Source organism: Bombus vosnesenskii, unplaced genomic scaffold, assembly GCF_011952255.1.
Source record: "Bombus vosnesenskii isolate JDL3184/JDL3185 unplaced genomic scaffold, Bvos_JDL3184-5_v1.1 scf7180000013542, whole genome shotgun sequence".
Classification (NCBI taxonomy): domain Eukaryota; kingdom Metazoa; phylum Arthropoda; class Insecta; order Hymenoptera; family Apidae; genus Bombus; species Bombus vosnesenskii.
The window spans coordinates 422,241-445,219 of NW_022883108.1; the positions used below are offsets into that span (position 1 = coordinate 422,241).

The following is a 22,979-nucleotide window of genomic DNA, read 5'->3' on the forward strand; positions in this document are numbered from 1 at the left end:
TTTATCTCCCTCTTTACTATTAATTTTACAGATGCATTCATGATCAATTTGTGAACAAACGAGCGTATTCCACATTTATGACATTGCTTACAATATTACTGCTGGTTTTAGAGTCTATGGTTTCATAACCATCTTACAGTTAATAACACTTTAACGTAATTAAGGTATTGTCTATTATAAATTTACGAGTTTTATATCGATAGAGGCAGCGATCACAAAGGGTGCACTGCAATTGCGTATTTTTCCTTTTTTTTCTTGTAATACATATATTCTTGAATTTTGAGATTATTAGTATTTTCAGTTCTATAGAATGGAAAAATAAAAGACTTGCCTATCATGATACAGTAATAAATTATATACCACTGATAATTTTTAGAATAAATTACACCGCGTATTATTACTGCATTATGTACATGATGGTATTATAAAAAAGAAAATAAAAGCATTTTATTAAGCAATAATTATACGTAAAACATAATGTAAACAAGAACAGTACAAATAGGCGGTATAAATATATTTTTTTGGTTAATTTAATAATATTAAATCTAATATTTTTCCATTAACAGTATTGACATCTGGTATTAATTTTTATCATAATTTAAAATAAATATTAACAATAATTATTTAATACATTTAAATATGAGAAACGATATAAGCGTTATGACAGAGAAATGAATCGCATAAATAGCATAATATATATTTTATATATTATTATTCTTATTATTATTAGTAATAATTACTCAAGAAATTTATTAATTATAGCTTCATTAAATTAAAATAGGAAAGAAAAAAATCACAGACTACGCATATTAAACAAGTGCTGCTATACATGATTTCGTATATATGTCTGTATATAAAGTCTCCTTTTGCTGTTAAGAAGTAAGTGCAACATATAAATCAAATATACAATACAGAATGTAACTGTACACATTGTTCTTCGGCATATAAAATACAAATACACATGATGTAGAAAAATATTAGAAATGATTAAGAGTCGAACATTAAAAACGAAAAATATGTTCGTGTTTTATAATATGTGCTTTACATATTAGAGATTTAAATGTCATGTCAGTTTTCAAACAATGTTTTTTAAAATTTTTCCAGTACAAACCTGTCGATAATGTGAAACAGGCCGATCACTATTAGGAAATAGCTTAATTCATTAAAATAGTAAAAATATACAAGCAATATTATAAAATCGACAGGAGTGTATTGTAATATTAAGTTTATTTCATGGAGAAAAAGAGAAATGAAATGATCTCAATTCGCAACATGAAAGATTGTTGAAACCAAAATTGATTATACGAAAAATGCAGCGATCAATTTTTCTGTCTCTCTGGTAAAATAATCTTTTAAAACAATGTATCGTACAAAATATGAAAAAGTAAGGAAATGCGCGCCTCGTTTCTCTTGTAAAAAAATTCGAATAAAAACATAAAAGGGTACGTTGCTATGTACATACATTCTCGCTGTACCCATTCTGAAACCAATAATTTATACGAAACCATACAATACATTACTATATTTAAATGCTGCTTTCAGCAGAATGCTGAGATCGTAATGACGAATAACAACCTTGACAAACTCTAACGGGCTTTAAAATCCCGAGTCTCGATATTTTCGACTCGAATCGGCTGCATCTGTATATAAAGTATAAAAATATTAACAAAATACTTATGTCAATAAGTATAGTAAAGTACAGTAAATATAGAAAAAGAATGCAGGTTGTAAATTTGTAATTTACTTAAATAATTTATAGTATCATAGTAACTTACTTTGAACAAAATACTTGTCCACAATTACGACAATGATGTCTCCTTTCATAAAGATTAAATCTAACTCCACAACCAACGCATGAATCTGCTCCTTCATCCTTAAGCCAATGATCGGCCACCGTACGTCCCGGTTGTTCACATACGCTCCATGAAAAGACTCTTCCCCTTGTATCTCCAACGTACACTGTCCTATGGTCTCTGTGATTTAATTAAATACTTAATTTTTTAATATTTTATATATTTTTCAAATAAAAAATAAGTTATAAATATTTTACCTTGATACTGCGAGGGCCGTTATAGATGCTGGTTCCGCATTATCCTTGCGATCATATGCAGTATGCATCGTTAATTTACTTCTAAATACTAATTGCCGTTGCCATTTAAAACCGTCCCTTAAGATATTTTGTGGATTAATTTTTTTAGGTTTTGTATCAGCTTCAGTAACCATGACGAAACTATCTGTTAAACTAGTATCACTTTTACTAGCTCGTAGAGCTCCTTCAGAATCTCCAGGATTATTAGATGACTCGCTATGAATTAATTTGATCGATAGTATTATAGTAAAAACCGAATAAATGAAAATATTTGTTCTAAAGAACAGAAGCTGTATTTAAGTACCTTGTTTGAGTACCCTCGCTATCTGCACGTCCACCACCTTCACTTTTACGAAACATTGGATTTCCACGACTCTTTCTACGAAGCACAATAGTAGGAGTATTATTCTGCGGCGATGGTTTATTACTGGAACCATTACTTGATTCGTTATCCGAGCATTCTTCTTTCTCTTCATGCAATCTTGATGCTTCTTTAGCATTTTCGGCTTCTGAAAGACTACTTTCTGAACCACTTTTTGCGAGCAAACTTGATCCTTCGGCAGAAATGCTCATCTGTTTAACTAATTCATGCACTCGTTTTTTCGTATTTTCATTTTGACTTTCATTTTTATTTGACTTCATATGTTTTTCTTTGGTAGCAGTAATTTCCTCTAGCTTCTCTTCTTCTGCAGGCACTTGTACATAATCCATCGACCACATCTACAAAAATATGATATTTTTTTATTTATGTACAATACTATAGAATTTAAATATTTTAATAAATGGCGTTATTTTTACGCGTGCTACGCCATCAGTCGATCCAGTCATAATAACATTCTGTGAATCCCATTCGTGAGTTTGACTGAAAGCAACGCATAAAATTTGCTGCATTCTGTCAGCGCGACCAACACATGTATTAACACTAGCAAGTTCTTCGCCATTAATGCTCCACACATGTAACCAAGTAGCTGCACAAGTAGCTATGTCGCCCTATAAAAAATCATGTTGCGCCTATGTGATATAAATCTATATTTTGCTCTTGTTAATTATACTTTATAGAATATATTAAACGTACTGTCAGTTCGTTTATAGCTACCGCTGCTACCGGTCCTGCATGTCCGCGAAGTTGACGAACAAATAAGCAACGAGACAAATCCCATATAATTGCAGTACCATCTCGAGATCCTGATACAATTACATTATATGCTGGACTAGACGATAAGCATGTAACAGCATCCGTGTGACCATACAAACATTGTTTAATAGAAAGTTGCCTTTTAGTATATTCCCAAACTGTCACAACCTATTAAAACAGTTCTGTTTCAAAGAATTGCTGAAACAAAAACTAAATTCAAGCAATAACTTACAGAACTTGTGCCAGCAGTTACTATTAATTTGGAAGACGGACAAACGCAAGCAACTATTTCACCACCACTTTGTATCATAGCTTCACAAACGAATATTGCTTTGTCACTGTCATAGTTCCCTATTCTGAGAGAATGATCTGCAAAACCCCATGCTACATACTTGTTATATGTTGGAGGAATAAGCGTCTTATTTTGTTCCACAGCTAACACTGCTTTATCAACATGAAGTATTTGTCCAACTGGACCTTTTAATTCTAAAAACGTAAATTACTAATTATGATTCACAATGATTCAATAACTAGATCTTTATATAATTATATAAACCTTTGATAGGTTGAAGTGACGGCTTTAAATTATCAAGATTATGAAAGAATAACTTGTCAGATGTAGTAATGCTTAAGCCAGGAGTAATAGGTCCTGGATCAATAACACTAGTTCTTTGGGTCATTTTTTTAGCTGGATGCGGTTTTTTAAACAACTGTTTTGGTATTTGACCAAAATTATTAATAAATCCAATAGTGGCATTCTTCTTTAAAGGATCATCAATACTAGAAGAATACAATAGGAATTATAAAAGTCAAACCATAAAATATAATTGGGAAAAGTACTGCAAAACAAGTACTACAAAATCTTACTTGTAAATATCAACATTGCCTTCATAGAATAAATGATGAAATACATTAACAGCTTCAACCGCAGCAGGGCCGTTTTGTTTACAACCAAATATTAAGTCGATCCATTGATGAAGATGTTGTGATACATAATCACATTCTAAAGCGAGTCTATGCACGCGTATAAATTCTCGAGGATCCTGTTTTGCCCATGGTGGTAATACAATATCTCCCAATTGTACACCACTCTGTTTAGAACCTACAAATAATATATGGTGCTAATGTTTACAGTTCTATTAATAACATGTTCATGTCTGGCTTGTAATACTTACCTAAATCAAAATGATTTGAATTAACTAGAAATTCTGGAAGATAAAAAAATTCTGGTATAAGTTCTTTTACATCAGCCATATTATGTTTAGATGCTGAAAGCCATGCTTCCTTTATACTATTAAACATTCTATCGGCCAAATCGAAATGTCCACCCTAGAAATTTCATAATTTATGTATTACAGTAGTAATTAATTTCGTGCTATAAATTAGACCTTTTTATTTTAATTAGTATAGACCTGTAATCGAAGAAAATGTTGTGTAAATGGTTCCATCCTCACTAGATACGAACAAACTATCATTGCAGAGGAATAATGAGTCCCATAATGATAAGGAGGTGTTTCTCCATGTGGATCATCCCATTCTTTATATCTGATTTAAATGTGAATTAACAGTTAAATTATTTTTCTTATATTAATTCATTTAGTTACATTACCTCTTTTTAAACTGTAATAACCGTTCTGGGCTCTGTGCACCCATAGGTTTACTAAAATCTCTAAATGTTGCAGGATCAGTGAGATCCAATTCTTCACTATCATAATCGGCCAAGATCCAGGGAAATATCGGATATTGCATTAAATCGTTATAGCTACGACCAGCTAAAGTATTAAGATGCATCAAATACTGGAAGTTGGATATTTCGCCTCTCTATAAAATAAATATTTCCATAAAGAACTATAATATGAACAATATAAATTTAATACCACTTAAAATACTAACCACCCATCGTTGCGTAACAGAAGTTTCACCTATTAGATTCGAAAGTAAACCTGTAGCTTGTTCTACATTTGCTGTTCTCTTTTGACCAGCAACTGATTGTTGCGCGCTGTCAGCAATCGCTGTTGCAAATGTCATAAATCTTTGGTAAACTTTGTTTCTTACTTTACGAGGAAATGCTAATAAATAATTTCTACCATCTCCGCTAAATACTTCTAATGCCATTGGTTGCAACAAATACCTTCTTTTATGTACTTCCCTACAGGAAAACATGCAAAACGGGGTCACTGTTGTTGACGTGTCAAAATTAGATACAATAATCTAGTTTCACGTTGTATACAAATTTATTACCTGATATCCTCATAATTAAATTTTGAACATTGCCTCATAGCTCTGGATCTTCTCGGAGATCCCGGCGATGGCAAAATTGGCTCATAAGCTTCGGGTAAACTTTCGATATCTCTTATTTCTCTAGACTTTAACAGTGTGAATCCATCAACTACATAAAAATGTTCTTTTCCAAACAACAACAAACCTTCAGTTGTATCTAAACCTTGAATCCTAGCACACCTGAACATGTGACTTATCTGAAAATATAAAAAGCGCATAAATACTGCATATATTGATTATTATTTATTTATTTATATTTGTAGCAAAAGGAAAAAGACAAACTTTTTCATGTTCCTCTAATAGTCGTATCAAAGTTTGATTGTCTGGAACAGTCTGATTATTTTCTTCTTCTTGTTCATTATCCTCTGGTGCTTCATCAGGTTCACTAGCATGACGTTCTAATGTACATGGTACCATAGGAGGTTCACTTTCCGTAGAGGCGTCGTTAACATTTAACGGTGTATCATCAATAACAGGATCGCGTTCACGTTCAAACATACCAGATGAATTACCAAGTTGCTTTAAATAGTATTCTTTACTATCAGTGCTTGTCGCAACTTTGTACTTCAATTGTTTCTATAAAAATCAAAATAAGTAAATTATTTTTTATCATTAATTAATATTCCTCTTCTTCTTTTAATAGTGGAGCTAGCTTACATTATCAGGATGCTCTAATTCAGGTCGATAAGGATAATGTATATAAAAAAGTTCATTTTTCATCATCTTCTTTCTCATTCTGCATGGGCCCTCGGTCATATCTAACATCCACTTGTCAAGCCTAGTAGGAGTTGGCGGTCCCCATAGACCGCGTTCTCTTGTTAATTCAGTCTCGGTTTGTAACCACTCCTGTATAATGCAAAATTATTAATACAATTATTGACATTTCTTTTTCTTCTTTTTTAATGATCTCCTTACTTGATATACATATCGCTGGGTATGTTGATTAGTTTGTATATATTGCAAACGTTTCGCTGCAGCAAGTTCGCGAACTAATGCAATATGTTGCTCTGTCCATTGTGCAACAGTGTTCTGATGTAATCTCAATCTTACGCGTACAGATTCTTCTTTCCGAACTTTTGTTCTACTTGCTAGTCTTGTTAAACCTCCTGTTACTTTTTGGATTTTCTAAACACAATATGATTTTCTATACATTCTATTTTATATAAATTATTACTAGGATCTGTAAACGAATATTTACCGATTGTATTTGATTATGAAGTTCCCAAGGAACTCTATAAGAAGCTTTTCTTTCCATAACAACATAATTCAACCAAAGCTTAGTTGCAGCTTCATGTACTTGATCTCTCACTACCGATAATTCGGGAGCACGTTCGTTACCTATAGGTGCTGGAAGAGTAATTTTAAAAACTTCTTCTATAGCAGGCTTTTTACATACATATAACTCTTCCCAAACTCTTGTAGCTGCAACAGCCATCAGATTATGACCTTGATGAGATGTTAATCTATCATCACTGGCTTCAACTTGTGGATTAACGTGCCATGTTGTTTTCGTATTCGTATCAAGCATAATCTTTATATCAGCTGTCAGTTGCAATAAACAATAAGTCAAACAACCAATAAATTCTAATTCATGATTACCAGCGCCGAAAACTAACAATCTATAAAAAATATATTTAAATTAGATTTCATTTACAATTTGCAAAAAATTTTATTTCAAAAAACATTAACCTCACCTGTGGGTGGTAAGTTTATGCAAGGCTTCTAACACAGCCATTTGATCGGCTATAGAATCCGTTGCTCGTGACAATAAAAATAAAATTGTTCTGTTTAAACAGTGATGAAGTCCTTCCATACTAACGACACCTGGTCGTCTTTTTGCTTGTCCAATTAATTTTACAATAAAATCAAACACTTCATGTGGGTCTTTCGTCAAAGCACCTGTATATTATCAAATAATCGATTCGAAATGATAAATATTCGATTATGCAATTGGCTATAAAAAGTGAAAATTTGGAAATTTACCTTGCCACAATTTGTCAACTATTCTGGCTGCAACGTAACACACATTACTTGTTATATTATTAACTGATCCACCAGGAACGACAGGTAATGCTGCTTGTTCTCCAATTAGAACGTCTGCAGCTAACAGATGCTCCATTAAAATAGATAGAATTTCTGTTTGATAACGTGTCTGTTGCCCTGTAGATGCATGTTCTGGCCATGCTTCTAAAACTAAATCAATTGCTGGTGGAGATTTTGCACTAACAGGCAGAGAAAGGGAATCTACTACAATAACTCGCATGAAATCCATAACAAATTTCTTTGCTGGATGATTTGTTAAGCCAACATCCTTTGATGGAGATCTTACTAACACTGGTTCTTGCTAAAATAAAATTTTATTGTAAATTTTCTTTCTTATTAAAAAGATTATCATTAATCTTTAAATTTCACCTCATCTGCTGGAGTACTAGCCCCACTACTATCTTGACTAGAGCTTGCAGGTTTTGGAAACAAAGTACCAGCTAATGCACCCAATACTTCCGCAGACATAAATACTTGCATAAAATCAGTGAAATTATGGTAAAGGAAAAAAAGGAACTGTATTATTGTCACTGGATAATCGCTTAACCAATCAGGCAAAGATTCAGGGCTATTAAATAAAAATTATACATGTTAATATATTATAAAGTAATTAATTGAAAAAGAGATAAATTTCAATTATAAACTTACTTGATTGAATAATTATTCAACATTGTTCGTACCATTGCTAATAAAGTTACCACAGCCTCAGGACAAAGATTGATTCTACTAGCAAAAGAGGATAGTGTATGATTTGCGGGGACACCAAACAAGAAGTTCCATACATTGTCCAAATCCAGCTGTTATCATAAAACATAAATATTTGTTATATTTACGCTTGATTTAAATACTGTAAGACATAAAATAGTTTGCAAATGTTACTGAACTTTTAAAATAACTTTGGAATCAGTAGGCAATAATTTTACGGGTTGTCCCATCATGAGAGCAATAAAAAGAAAATACAATTCTGGGACAAGATCTACATGCTGCGGTAATAACCATCCTAAATGTTGAAATCCTGGTACATGAAGGCCAGATGGTTTAGTTTCACCACCAGTTATTTGCTGATGACAACCTAGAAATATAGAAATAAGATATAATATAAAAGTATGAAATACAACTATTTAAAGCTTAATAACTTTTTTACACATACCAAGTGCTAATACCATTTTATTATGGTCTGTATGGCGTAACCAACCACCATTACTAGTTCCTTCTTTAAATTTTTGTAATATTGATTGTACAGAACAAATGGCTACTAAAATTCGTAACCCCCATATTACGGTGGTACTATGAAGGCCAGATTGAAGAAATAGTAATATCCAATCTAAACCTAATACTTTAGCTAATTCCTCACACATACTACAACACATTATTAAGTTAATACAGAAACTATAGTGAGTTTGTTTACATATCTACTTTCTTCATTTCACTTACTTTACATTCACTTTGGGGCCATTAAATAACAGAGAGTGTAAAAGCTGCAAACAACGATTTCGTAAGAGTATGTGTTCCCCTTCTCCTTCTTTATTTCCTTCGCTTTCTCGAAGAATTAAATGCTTTTCCGAACTTTGAGGTAATGTAGCAACAATAAATTGCCCAAACCTATAAAAGATATTATTGATATACACATACAATATAATTATATTTTTTAGAGTATGTTAAATTACCAAAGTAAATCAGCTTGTCTTGGTTGACTTAATAGAATACTTAGTAATGCAAGCAAAATCTGTCTCGTACTACTTTGTTTTACATCACTTAAAATATGTAGCAATTTGTGTACTAATTGCAAATCTCTCATTAAACGTAAATTTGTTCTTTTCTCACTTGATTCTGCTATTAATTCATATAAATGTTCTAGAAGTGATCTTAAAAGTTCACCAGGTGCTTCATGCCAAATCTAAAAGTATAATGTTTCATATCTTCATAATGTTTGTTCTGAGGATAAATTATCTATCAACAATAAAAAGAAATCGTACTTGCAAATCGCATAGAAGATCTTGAAATGCCATAACATTAGGTATTGCACTAGTTTCTCTACCACTGTCTACTGTACCAACAAGACTGAATGTAAGATGTAAAATATGACTATTTAAAAGAGGACATTTTCTTCTTAGTAACATTGCTAATGTTTGATATCCCCTTCTGCGATCCATTTCTTGTTGGGCAACTTGGTTGGATCTCACAACACACACTAAAGCTTTAACAGCAGCGTATAAGGATTCTACATCTTGGGCCATAGCTATTAAACCTGTTAAAACGAATGATTATCTTTTAAATTTTTGTTTAAATAAATACTTAAATATATTTTAAAATACAGATTGGTAAAAAGTTTTACCTAACAACACTGAACATCCTCCTACATTATCAATCATTGTAGCTACAGGTCGAGGGCTAAAGACTCGAACACCGAGATATCCAACGACTACACCACCAAGTGCTCGTGCTGGTCCACTTAGATGTCCTGCTGAATTATGAAGAACTCTAATAGGAGTGGCATTTTCGTGCGATGACATACCAAGCTGTCAAATAATAACAATATTTAATTAATATATACAGAAGATATGTTTATAAATGGAAATGGCTGTATATACCTGTTTAGCAATTGATTTGTTATCAGTCCGACTATAAACTTTCCTAATTTTAGCTAATGTTAATTGGGACATTGCTTTAGCATTTAATCCAAATACAACTTTTTCTTCTGCAACAAGAGGCATTAAAGGCTCTTGTCCTGTATAAAAAATTAAGTTTTTTTAATTAAATAAAAATAAATGTATGGACTTGTATAAAATTTATATTAATACCTGACAGTTGTGGAGCTTGCAAACTTCCCATATAATGTGGGCCTAATTTAAATAATGTTGTTATGTTTTGAGAATTAAATACTTCTTCTATTAAGTGACATGGTCCTTGTTTCCATGTTAGTCTAGAATACCGTCGCCAACAAGGTGGTGTACCTATATACCCATATACTGGAGATGCTACTGTCAAATTTGCTGCTCCTCCTCCAGGAACTTGTGTAATATAATGAAGCTTTTGACTATGAATATGTTGACCATCCAAGTATAACGAGAAACTTGAATTTTTTAAAACAGCACGATTTAGTACAATAGCTATATGATGCCATTGACCTTCATGAAGCAAGTCTGGACACCAGACTCTTGCACCACATTCACCAGTTCCTTCTGGCTCCCATTCACTTACATCTGAAATTTTTATTTAATTTGTAGATAAGGTTTATGTTGTAGAAAAGATTAGGAGTAAGTAAGAATAAGGACTTAAAGAGAAATAAAAGATTAATAAAACTTACTTTGCGGTAACGGTGTTTCTTGTGTAGATACGATAATAGCTTTGTCTCTTGCACTAAGCACTGCAGTTAAACAAATCAAATCCCTTGTTGATTGTGGAATACGAACTAATGTTAGCAGTCGCACACAGTGAGGGTCAGTTCTAGGATCACTAAATTTGTCAACACATATCCATGTGCTATAGGTCAGACCAGTTTGTGGAGGAAATAACCTATCACCTAAAAAATTAACATTGGATGCAAACGCAAATCTTTTATAAATGAAGAATATGTATTCTTTAATACTTACATCTTAAAGATATTTAAGACTTACCAGAACCAATCCCACCAAGTACGCTACTATCAGCAGCTACCACTGTAGGTGGAGTTGTACTTTGTGGTGCAACACTAGGTAAATATAGACATGCAAATCCTTCAGCACTCATATCCAGTTCTACGAAAGGCGGTAAAGTACAAGAACCGTGTGCTCGAAAATCCTTTGGTGTTGTCATGGATACTAAAGTTTTAATACGCGTCAATGGCACGGGTCCGCCTCGAGGTTTATTTAGTTCAATATCATCGAGTGAAATACAGCATAATGGATCACCCAAACGCAAAAATTCCCTTTAATTACAAAAATTTTATATGGTGCATATACAAATATTACTTTTGATTAGTATTTCTCTAAACTTTCTTTTGCATCTTACCTTAAATCACGTGGTTCTAAGGATTGCGCTGCGAGTCTTTCTATAATATATTGTAATGGTTGATGTAAAGGATGTGTTTCATCTTGCAAAGCTATTCTACCTATAGATAACAATTCACCCGCCATTCCAGCATCACACATTATTTGTTGGTTTCTTTCGGATCGCACTAAACTTTTAATAATTTCTGCGACATATAATTGTAAAGCTAAAGCCATTTGTGGATTGGATGGTTCTGAGATTGATGGAAGTAAATATAACATTCCAACAACTATGCCAGGATGAACTACAATTGGTTCAGGAGTAGGTGGACTCAGATTTAAAGAATTTATACCACTTTTCTTTCCGCTTCCCGGTGAATCGAAAGATCTTTGTTGCTAAAAATAATATAATATTTAGTTTAGTAATTTAATAACATTCATTATTATGTACTATAAATCAAATTTAAGAACCACCTCAACGCTATTTTGTTTATGATTTGGCGATCTCATTCCTAGACCTGCCAAATTTGGCTTATCGAAAGAGTCAAGTGCTACATCATACAGAAGTCGTAGTAATAAGCATGCATATGATAATGTCTTTGGTATAACATCTGAGAACACGGGTTCTAATACGCTTCCAGTAAATAGTGCTGATAACATATTATGATAATTTGTAGTTGGTATTATATCTATTTCAGTAAGCTTCGTCTGTGTTGAGAAACATCCAAGAAGTCGCAAAGTGTCACATAAACTTGATTGGCATATCTGTAAATCAAATATTATATAAATATTTGTATAAACACCTATTATTGTATAATTATGTTATTTACAATCGTTCTCTCTTTTTTACTCTGTAAATATTAATAAATAAATATTTACTTCATGGTGGAAAAATTTAGCATTTGCTGGTTCAAATCTCATAGCTGTACTTATAGTGTGAAATACAACGTGTAAAAGAGTCAGTAACTGTGCTTCTTCCTGTGGCGTTCTTTTTATTATGTCGTTACAAGGTTCTGTACTCTCTGATCTTTGTATGCCTAATTGGCCTTCTAAAGACACTAAGACGGACATTACATACACAAAACCTCCCACTTTTCGAAAGACAGTCCTAGTTCGATGAGATTCTCGCAAACAAGCCAATAGAGACTAAAAAAAATCGAATACTTTATAGTAATGTTAAAAAATTTAAAGATTAATAGTGATATCAAATACACCAACTTTTAATATATGTGTTTTTAAGACTAAGGCATTAGAAGGTGCTGAATGCATAACACCTAGTAATGTAGCCATGTCATCGTCTCCTCCTGCACTAAGTATTAATTCTCTAACAATACCAAGTGCTTGATATCGACAATCCATATAGGGCACGAGATTATGAGCACAACGTGCCCCACCGCATTCCCTAAACACATTAGCATTCTGAACATTGCTGGCTAATAATGTTGTCAAGGCTTCCATTACTAAGGCACCCAATCGCTCATCTTCTTGGCAGATTTGATATTCTAAAAAACAACAGTCTTTGTTTATTTGATTTATATATATGCATATTAAATAAAACATGTTATTTGAAAATGAAAAAAGGTATGAAAATATTAATACCTAATCCTTGATCTTGTGCAGCTTGTTTATCTTTGAGTAGAGTTGCATAACGATGAAGACATGTAACAAAGACTTCTAACATACCCACTTCTCTGTATACATCTTTAAATATATTATTATGTCTGAAAAGGTACGTTTTCCGGAATCAATATAAAGTATGTATAGTCGAATAAGTTGTATAATTAAAAAACACTGCTTATTACCTGAGTATATTAAGGAGTGTTTCCATGCATAATATACTGCAACTGGTTGAATTATTTGTTTTGAGTAGTATAGACAGAGATATAAGTTCCTTACAAGGCACAAAATTAAGTTGAAATACTATAAATTCTAGTAGTTGAAAAAGCTTCTCTTGTATTTCTCGATTTTTTAGGTGAATTTTTTCTGCAAATTGGGATAATGTGTTTTGCCCTTCAAGTATAAAATAATTGGCATTGTCACTATGATATACACTAGATATTGCATCAAGGATTGTACAACATAAGAGTGGTGAATTGGACTTTACAAATACAGACTGTAATACTTGGAATGCTTGAATATTTCTGACGCTTCCTCCTGCAAAAGTTAATTTATTTTTAACTCTAGGTGATATACTTACTTTATTATGCTTTATTAAATAATACTAGGAAAATTTAAAATCATATATTGAAATATTTATACCTCTATTACTCGGTTGAGGTAAAGTAAAACCAAGCATTTGGAACAAAGATCCCATACTAGCTTGACTTGGCTTTAATTCTGTATGGCCACACATTGTTAGAGAAGCCAACATAAGCACTAAATTCCGAATGGCATCTTGTGCCTCTGCTCTACTATCTTGTTCTAATCTTGATGGGGCATGTCTACAGATCATAAATTAATAATGGTATTGTAAATATTAATATCGTTATGATATTAAATACTATACTAATAAGATTAATTTATATAACTAATATTATTACAGTTAGAAAATTCTTACTTTAACAAAAATTCTGATAAAAAGATATATCCTTGACAAGCACGAAAATCGTCTAGAAGTGTTTGAGATACCTCACTAGAATCTTTTAAGAAACAAAATACTGTAACAAACATTTCTACCACTTCCAATGGTGCCAGCTCAGGTACACGTTGCATATTATCAACACATAGTGCTATACATCCTTTATCTACAATTAAAAGCGACAGTATTTCATATTATTTAGCAAATTTGAAAAACATATTTAGTTCATGATTAGATAGATTAAACTTAAATTTATACTTACTATGAATGTAGCTTACTACATTTTGGGTAAGTCCATGTCGAGATAAAGTCATTAATACTTCTGCCGCACTTTTACGCCACATCACATTATAGTGAGGGCACCAACTAGTTATTGCTGAGAATAATAAAGTTAGATCATCTTTGCGTGCAAGTTCTTCTGCGGGATATGGATGGCTACATAATCTCACCAATAACTGTAAATTAACATTCGTTTAATTGCTTAAATAAAAATTAAAAAAATCAAGGGTATATAAGAGATATGTACTTGTACAAATATTTTTTGTAATAATATTCTACGTTGTTTTGAAGTATATTCACTATTTGTATCTGTAATATCAGCCTCGTCGTCACTCATTTCAGGCAAATCAAAAAATAGATACAAACATTTTACCAATGTTGATGGAACAGAAGCAGTAGTCATTGCCTAATAAAATATACATCTATTAACACATACAGCAGTTTACATTAATTAGAATAGTGAAGTATAATTGAAATGTATACCTGTATTACAGAAGTATCACCTGCTGCAAGCAAGTTTAATGCAGATAGTAACATCCAGCCATTGCTTGATTCTTCACTATTCTCAATTTCTAAAAATTGTACAATGGCACAACTTGCAGTTTCAGTACTCTGATTACTTGCCCTACTACTGATTTCAAATACCATTAACTTAGATACTTGTTGTGTAAATGCCAAAATGTCCCAAAATTTTTCACTCATATCTCCTGTTGGACTAGATCCAAATACCTAAATGTCAATTAATCTAAGTTAATAATTTAGCTAGAAAGAAAGAAAATTATTGAACTTTCATTTATGTAATATGTGAATACTGACCTTGCAAAATAATGGCAACATATTATATAATTTATCATTACGTTCAGCATCAGAGAGGAGATGTGGAGGATGGGTATATTCAGAAAAAAGTTTTTTAAGGTGCATAAGACCCAAAGCAGTATGTTGAGGATTTATACTTCCAGTACAATCATCTAAACCACCAGTACTGCTGGAACCCATGCCTCCAACACTAGTACCCCCTCGTAGTTTACGCATTATGTTCATATTTAATACTTGCTAAAAGCACACAAATGACATGTATGAAGACCAGAACATAAAAATTTAATATTAACTTTTTAAAAACTCATATCACCGATATATTTTTTACTTACATCATTCATATTATGGTGAATATTAAATACATTTTTTTAGTACCTTTATACATATATGTTTTATAAAATGGAATCTACATTTTTAACACACTGATAGTATTTTTAACATATAGCAAGGATATATAAATAATATTACAAGGATTTACATAGTCAGCATTCTTCTACATAATAAACATAAGATATTCATGAAATTACAGAAATACAATGTAAATTATTAAACTTGCAGTAGAAAATGCTCCTTTGAAACAATTATTAATGAATTGTGAGATCATAAAATATATATATATATATATGCTTATATATGCATACTATTTATAAACTACATAGTTAAAATTCATTAATTTTTATAGTATTTATGATATTAGTTACATAAATTTTACATAAAAATAAGTAGTTATAATTTTTCAAACTGTTATTATATTGTTATTAATGTTATTATATAAAACCAACTAATTACAGGAGAATATATGTGCTTGTATAAAAAAATTTTACATATAAAAAACGGTGTAATCGTACTTTGATATAGCAATAATATTAAAAATTATATGATGTTAAGACTCACACAACTAAATGGAATTGAAAACAAATATAGTTCGAAAACAATAAATGAATCTTTCAATAAAGGGATCAGTAATTTGTAAACGTTGATATGCGATAGTACAATTTGTTTAAGCACTTATTGTGCTGTTATTCGAAACGTTAACATATCGGAGAACTTATAACATGTGAAAATGGCACATTGTTGTGTAAGACAAAACGAAACACTATTATCCAGTTTATTATACACATGAGTCAATTTTTTCTGCACGTGTCATAATAATTTTTATATTTTCAATCTGTGACACTACTTTTCATCGAACGCTTAGTCCAATATTTACGTCTATCTCCTGTCAAAATGTCAAGTTAGAATGAAGTTACAATGACTCTCCGTAACCGCCCACGGTTCTTACAAATAAAATTCAGACACCGTCCTGTGAATATGCACCGTATTCTTTACTAATTATTTAGTTATTACCTGAAACGCGTCACAAGCCAGAAAATCCTACATTTTCTTTTGGGAAATTGTCCTTTCTGTGAGAGTATTTAATATTTCAGTGGTAGCAGCCATCTTCGACGATATTCGACGATTTCTTCGGTCCACAGCCGACACGATACGTCGATAAGTATCACGTGACTGCTAATAATCACAGATCTATTCACTTTTTGAATCTGTGTTACCTCCTTATGTTCATATACAATAAAATATTATTGTCGTTTACTTTATATTATATTAATTATAATAAAAAATTAATCGCAGAAAAGATATGTGATGTTATATATTTACATCTGAAGGCGTTTACATATGTAGGTTAATTATTAATGAAATGATACAGTAATAATAAAAAGACAATGCTTGCAAAATTAATTAGTTTTTTATTTATTTTCGTTATTACATTATATACAAAGTATGTATGTCTATTTAGAAAGTCATGTGTGAAAATGTAATTGTTTAACAGATCACCTTAATTTATATATTTAAAGATCTTTAACTTGTTGATTGGAAAAAGTCTGAAATTTTTCTTTGTCCAACTTTCTTGGTTGGCGATTCGTGTTTATGTGAAGGTACAGAGATTTCACTTAAAGTTTGAGTTGATTCCTGTATATTATGCGAGTCTGTAGATATCGGTATTGACTGACGACTTTCATCTTTAGTCGATTTACTGCAACCATTATCTAAATATTGTGAAATAAGCTCTTGCTTTGAATCTAATAATTCCAAACCAGATAATCGATGTTCTTGAATTGTTTTAGCTTGCGCCGTATCCTCTAAAAGTCTCCATAAAGATGATTTCTTTTTTTTCTCTGTACTATCCCTATCGTGAATTTGCCCTTCTTTTTTTTTTATATTATCTTTACCCTGAATCTGTTCTTTTTCTACAGTTCTTTTAACATCTACATATTCTTCCTTTAAAATCTCTGTTTTCTTTTTATCTATACCATCTTCATCAACATTTGTTAACCAATCTTGTATTTTTTCTTCTTCTATTTGCGGATACTTCTTAACATCCAAATGAAATAATCTCTTTTCTCCGTTATTAACGCATTTACTTTTTCTAAAAACTTCTTTTGTTGTAGAAATTTTTGTGTGAATATTTTTACTGAAATGTTGAGTAATTGGTTTTATTTTACTTCGATTATATAAAAAACGATAGAAATCTGAATTTCTTGTTGAAGCAAATTCTTGATACTGCACCAATAATGAAAAAATGTGAGCTAAAAATATATAATATAACATTTTTTAAGTAATTCTATACATTCCAAATAACTAAAAAATATTCTAATGTAGACCAATACCTATATTTGTTTCATGTTTTACAAAATGCATGTAGATTTCAGCAATGTCATCTCGTAAATTTGTGTCTCCAAAGGTAAAGTAAACCATTGATCGACCTGCTACAGCTGCTGCCATTAACTGCAGTAAAACTTTCAGTTTTGGATTTCCACGAAATGCACCGCATCCCCAATTCCCGGTTGCAATAGGTGGCAGGTTGTTTTTACTACCTTCACAACCGACAAATCCAACATATGCCTACAAAAAATAATATTGCTAAATTTTATACAATTAATTGATTAAGAATCAACTATCTAACATAAATATAGACATCGACTTTTAACCTTATTAAGTTCTCTTATTATATTATTTATGTTAAATTGCGCTTCTGAGTGCGTAAAATACAGGGCATCGATCGCAACAATAGATGTTAATCGTCTTCCACTGCTATCTTTAGGTGTTTCATCAACATAGTCTCCCATCCATTTAAAGCTGTTACTATAACCTTTGTATTTACTATATCTTTCAATACCACTGACAATTAATGCTTCAGTATCGTCTAATTCTTCTGTAACAAGCATTGTTACCATCAATTCAGGACAAATTACAAATCTTATCTCTTCTTGTACACATCCTAAACCAAGAACTCCACCACCTACATATCTAGAAGAGTTTTCAATTTTTATAACAAATATCGTTTTAGTTTAATATTGACTACAAAAATATAAGGTACCTATTTGCAAAATCCACTTGCAAAAATCCAGTTCCTTCTGCTTCTATCGTCCCTTTACTTGTAGTATGTAAGGGTAATAGTTTTTGTACTTGTTCATCCCATTTTGGGCAATCAGATTTAGGAATATAACGCCGTTGTATTGTTACCACACCTTCTGGGGCTGCTCTATGGAAAAATTATAATAAATAATGTATTGATTCTTTACTAATACTTCATTAAATAAATCGTAACGTATCCACCTTTAGATGTTACTCTCCGAAAATAATGAAATATACATTTCATCTTCTCCATTACAGATTCACACTTATTCCATTTTTCCTCTTTATATGCTGAAAACAACCTATGTAAATGTATATATTAATATATTAAGTGTATATAACTATTAAATTACGTATAATTAGTTCTGCTAGTACTACTGTTTGGTTAATTACATTTGTATAGTATGATCTACTTTAATCCTATTAAAGGTTATAATCATATAACAAAATACCTATTGAAATTGATGTATGGATATCTTCCATATTCAGATTGCGGATTAGTTGAGTTACGTCTTGGAAATGTACAGAAAAATGCATTAGCTAATAAAGAGGCTATTTGTAACTGGCTAAGACTGATTGTGCCATTAGTGTGACGTTTCAAAAGAGGCACTGAACTAGTTACCAAAACAGGAAGTTGCAAAGCAAGCTGAACCATCTTTGGCATCAAAGTTTCAAAGAAATTATTTGTTTCATCTTCATCAAGTACCTTTAATATGAAATTATTGTATAATGAGAATATATAAAGAGTACATTGTGAAAAAGGTATATAAAATTTAAGGTTTTACCTCAGAAAAAAAATGATGCAGTGCAGTAAAATCCCAACGCTGTGCATATGTGTGATTATAAGAAAGTATTGCATTTTCTAACTGATGAGTCGAAACAAAACTTTGAAGTAATGATTCCTGTATTATTTCCCATCTGTTTCGACAACGTCGAGATCCATTCTGTAATAATAATTATATCATTTAGAAATTGCAGAGTAGAAAATAATACTAGGTTTTACTTGTTGTCATCTCTCACTTACCTCATCTATTGGATACACACTACGTTTTGAATGCGGCATCCTAACATAATCTTGACACCATTTTTCTACTTGATGAGTAGGATATGGTTTTGGCGTTCCACGTGCCGGTAATGGCAACTATTTTAAATAATTTTTAAGTTAAAATTTATATGCATTAATGAAAAATATTTATTCAATTTAACCCATACCGATATTAATACTATATGAGATGGAGAAGGGCAAATAGGTGGTAACTCCTGGCTATCATATACACCTAGACCTTTACGTATCTCATCCATGCTCACACCTTTCCATTCAGGTACATCATCCAAAGGTTCTGGTCCATTAACATCAATAGACATTGAGCTTGCTTTATGAAATGAAATGCAATTGAATAACCAATTTCAAAAAAATATACAAAATATTGTATACACGTAGTTTTAATTTTCCCGGACAACAAATCTTCAAAATTAAATGTGCTCAATTAATATCTTACAATCATCAGAATTTACAGGGTTATTTGTCACGTTATCTATATCATTGAAGATATCCGGAGATAGCGTTTCTTCGTCAAACGAGAATCCAGGATCCGACATAATTCTTGAACTGAGAGAATTACAAATAATATATAGTAATGGTGGAAAATAACAATAAACAATACAGTGAAATGAGATGAAATAAAGTTCTTACGTACAAAAATAAAATGACGATGTTTAAAAGCTACATAACGCGTCTCGAAAATAAAGTAATCTTGAAGTGGCAATAAATTATCACAATACTGACAAATTGTTCGGTAATTCTTTAAAATTTCGTTCCAAGAATGTACGATCATTAAAACCAAAGTTACGCGTATATTGCTTTGGCGCCACAATTCTTCGTGTTGATAAACGTATTGCGGGAAAATTAGACATAACGGTACACAAACAGAAAATTATATATATTAATATCAACTAATGTTTCTATGTATATATATATGTTATATTAAAAGTTACATTTGCACTTCACATCTGAATGTTCTTTACACCTTTATAAAACAATACATAATATTTCGTAAGTACGTAAATTGCATGAAACATAAAGTGTTATGGTATGAATCGTTCGAATGAATCGATCCATTTAGGGGAAATACATCTAATAGGGGAAAAATATTTACCTCAAATATTCTGAAATTAAATGATCAAAAAAATCGCTTATGTGAAACACAAAATGTTAATTGTTACTTTTATTAGAAATTATATATACTGGTAGAGAATTTGTCAAAGTAGATCGTACATTGTGTATATAATTCCATTATATTGTAGAGTTGTTTGTTATATGTAGCAAGTAGCTACATATAAGTTTTTATATAGTTATGTACAGAATACATTTCTTATATTTTTGTACTAATTAATACAAATAAAAGATATAAATAAATATAATGTTAAACCAATTAAAACATCTAACTTATACTAAAATCATTGACTAAATACAGGATAGACTTGACAATTATATGGCACTTCGTGTGTCACGTTCTGAAATACCGACATTGAAAGAGATCAGAGATTAGTATATCTTACGCCCTCAGTGATTTGCTACGGCAAATATAGGAATTATATTCAACTTAATTGTCAAAAATGTTAAAAATGGATGTAGCATTTTACAGGACATCGAATCATTGACTATGAAATTACAAATTATAAATAACTTATTTTGAGAAATAAAATCATTTACCTTCTCATTTATTTTTTATTATTACACAACATATAATTTATTAGAAAGAATTGGATAGTTTATGCGAAAAGTTTTCAAACTTGTGTTGAAGATTTGAAAATGAATATTGTGGCTGAGTGACGTAATAATCGATAAACGCACCTTATCGATTATATTTTTGATTTGTCATGATAAAGATGTCACAATTAAATATTATAATAACAATGGGGTAGTATTTTTTGGTATGAAATGATAGTTTTATCAATTCAAAGCCGATTTCTCAAGCCGTCATTATCTCAAAGCCGATAACTTTGAATTGATGAAGTTTAAAGTATTCACGACTTGAATTTTGTGCGAATACTTGTATTAGTCATATTTAACTGTCCGCGTCTGTTCAACTTTTCAAATCTGCAAGGTCTTTACATATATTTTATTTTGCAGACACATAATGGTTCGCGTGCATCGTTCGAAGATGGCCGAACAGAGGATCAGATAAAAATTTTTGAAGTTTGGGAATATTGACCCAGTGTCAGTGGTGGCCTTTTCGTAGAAAAATGGGAGAGGTTGTTAAGATGAAATAAATTCACGCAAATATTAAATACAATTTATTTCACAATAAATTGCAGTTAAAATTTTTTAGTAAGCATTTTTAAAATGCAGCTGCTTTTTTTTATTTTCCTTAAGATTATTATACTCGTTACACTCGTGAAATAAAATGTATGTTTCCTGTAAGTGAAGCTGAAGGTATAAATCTCATACATCCGCTCAAACGTGCTTTAGTTTCTAATATAAAATTACTGTAAAATATTATTTTAATTACTTGTATTATATCATTTAATAAAAGAAGAACATTATATCCACTTAATTATGTACACTTAATTATAACATGTTGATAACATATAAACATACCATGTATAGGTTGTTGATCAAAACAAATTTCTTGGCACACAATATGTCAATTTTGCGCGTGGCAATGATAAATCAGTTGTTCCACTCTAGCCAATCAGGAGATAGGTGAAATTTTGGCGCGGAATGTGATTGTACTGTTGGAAAGCGTGGCATTAAAATATATCTTCTTATGAAATACCTGATTTTAATTACGTGGTGCTTTTTTACTGTTCTGTTGTCTTCGCTACTTGTGCACTACTGTCTTTAGCAATCTATGAATTAATAGAATTTCTTAAAGAATAATACATGTATATTAGATTTCATCTTGTTTATTAACATCTAAAGTTAGCTTTTTCATTAATTTTACAGTATTGCAATTTGTAATATCATAATATTGGAAGTAGCTTTTTGTTCCTAGGTAGATAGCAATTTTTATTACATTTGTTTTAACAATTAGTGTTGCGGAGTTCCATCGCGATTGTTTTAATTAGTTTTCTAGATAAAGTTACGTTGATGAATAATTGCGTTTTGTGAAGTAGTGTTGCGCCTGTATCATGCTCAATTTTCTTCCACTGACCTGTGGAACCATGTTCCTGGATTATCTTGTGCAGGTAACACGAGCAGTTTCCTATATCGTTGCACTGGATGTCTCATTATTAGTGCTATGAATATTGAAATATGAATGTGTAGATTAATATTTATACCTAGCTAAAATACCCTACCTTTGCTTTCGACAGTTTTCTAATTCTTTTTTACTTTCTTTATTTTTAATAGTTCATTCTGTATATAATTACTTT

The 22,979-nt window shown here is 31.2% G+C and overlaps 2 protein-coding genes across 7 annotated transcripts; both read right to left on the minus strand.

The window, feature by feature from the left end:
* Nucleotides 1-804: 804 nt before the first annotated feature.
* LOC117238588 (WD repeat and FYVE domain-containing protein 3) lies at nt 805-16,669 on the minus strand. Of its 2 annotated transcripts, XM_033503607.1 has the most exons (45): nt 16,536-16,669; nt 15,189-15,425; nt 14,856-15,101; nt 14,620-14,778; nt 14,356-14,548; nt 14,073-14,259; nt 13,775-13,956; nt 13,318-13,669; nt 13,115-13,236; nt 12,734-13,017; nt 12,395-12,661; nt 11,990-12,280; nt 11,538-11,911; nt 11,165-11,454; nt 10,855-11,070; nt 10,349-10,750; nt 10,139-10,275; nt 9,883-10,066; nt 9,524-9,795; nt 9,215-9,444; nt 8,982-9,149; nt 8,698-8,906; nt 8,432-8,619; nt 8,196-8,344; nt 7,917-8,115; nt 7,488-7,848; nt 7,199-7,403; nt 6,703-7,123; nt 6,420-6,629; nt 6,162-6,350; nt 5,787-6,080; nt 5,466-5,701; nt 5,118-5,373; nt 4,834-5,045; nt 4,637-4,769; nt 4,400-4,553; nt 4,092-4,326; nt 3,781-4,004; nt 3,457-3,710; nt 3,165-3,392; nt 2,888-3,079; nt 2,394-2,809; nt 2,051-2,305; nt 1,776-1,973; nt 805-1,640 (listed from the first exon to the last, which is right to left on the minus strand). In XM_033503607.1, exons 2-45 carry the CDS (start codon nt 15,411-15,413, stop codon nt 1,526-1,528), a joined length of 10,314 nt encoding a protein of 3,437 aa, XP_033359498.1. In that variant the 5' UTR covers nt 15,414-15,425; nt 16,536-16,669; the 3' UTR covers nt 805-1,525. The 2 variants fall into 2 exon arrangements, with proteins under 2 accessions (XP_033359498.1, XP_033359499.1); XM_033503608.1 differs by lacking the exons at nt 15,189-15,425; nt 16,536-16,669 and having other exon boundaries at nt 14,856-14,944; nt 15,018-15,087.
* Nucleotides 16,670-16,954: 285 nt separating this feature from the next.
* LOC117238589 (poly(ADP-ribose) glycohydrolase-like) lies at nt 16,955-20,777 on the minus strand. Of its 5 annotated transcripts, none has more exons than XM_033503611.1 (11): nt 20,759-20,777; nt 20,102-20,211; nt 19,815-19,975; nt 19,627-19,743; nt 19,388-19,546; nt 19,055-19,308; nt 18,804-18,904; nt 18,565-18,724; nt 18,176-18,494; nt 17,855-18,089; nt 16,955-17,773 (listed from the first exon to the last, which is right to left on the minus strand). In XM_033503611.1, exons 2-11 carry the CDS (start codon nt 20,199-20,201, stop codon nt 17,046-17,048), a joined length of 2,334 nt encoding a protein of 777 aa, XP_033359502.1. In that variant the 5' UTR covers nt 20,202-20,211; nt 20,759-20,777; the 3' UTR covers nt 16,955-17,045. The 5 variants fall into 5 exon arrangements, with proteins under 5 accessions (XP_033359502.1, XP_033359501.1, XP_033359500.1 ...); XM_033503610.1 differs by lacking the exon at nt 20,759-20,777 and adding an exon at nt 20,598-20,714; XM_033503609.1 differs by lacking the exon at nt 20,759-20,777 and adding an exon at nt 20,300-20,688.
* Nucleotides 20,778-22,979: the final 2,202 nt, after the last annotated feature.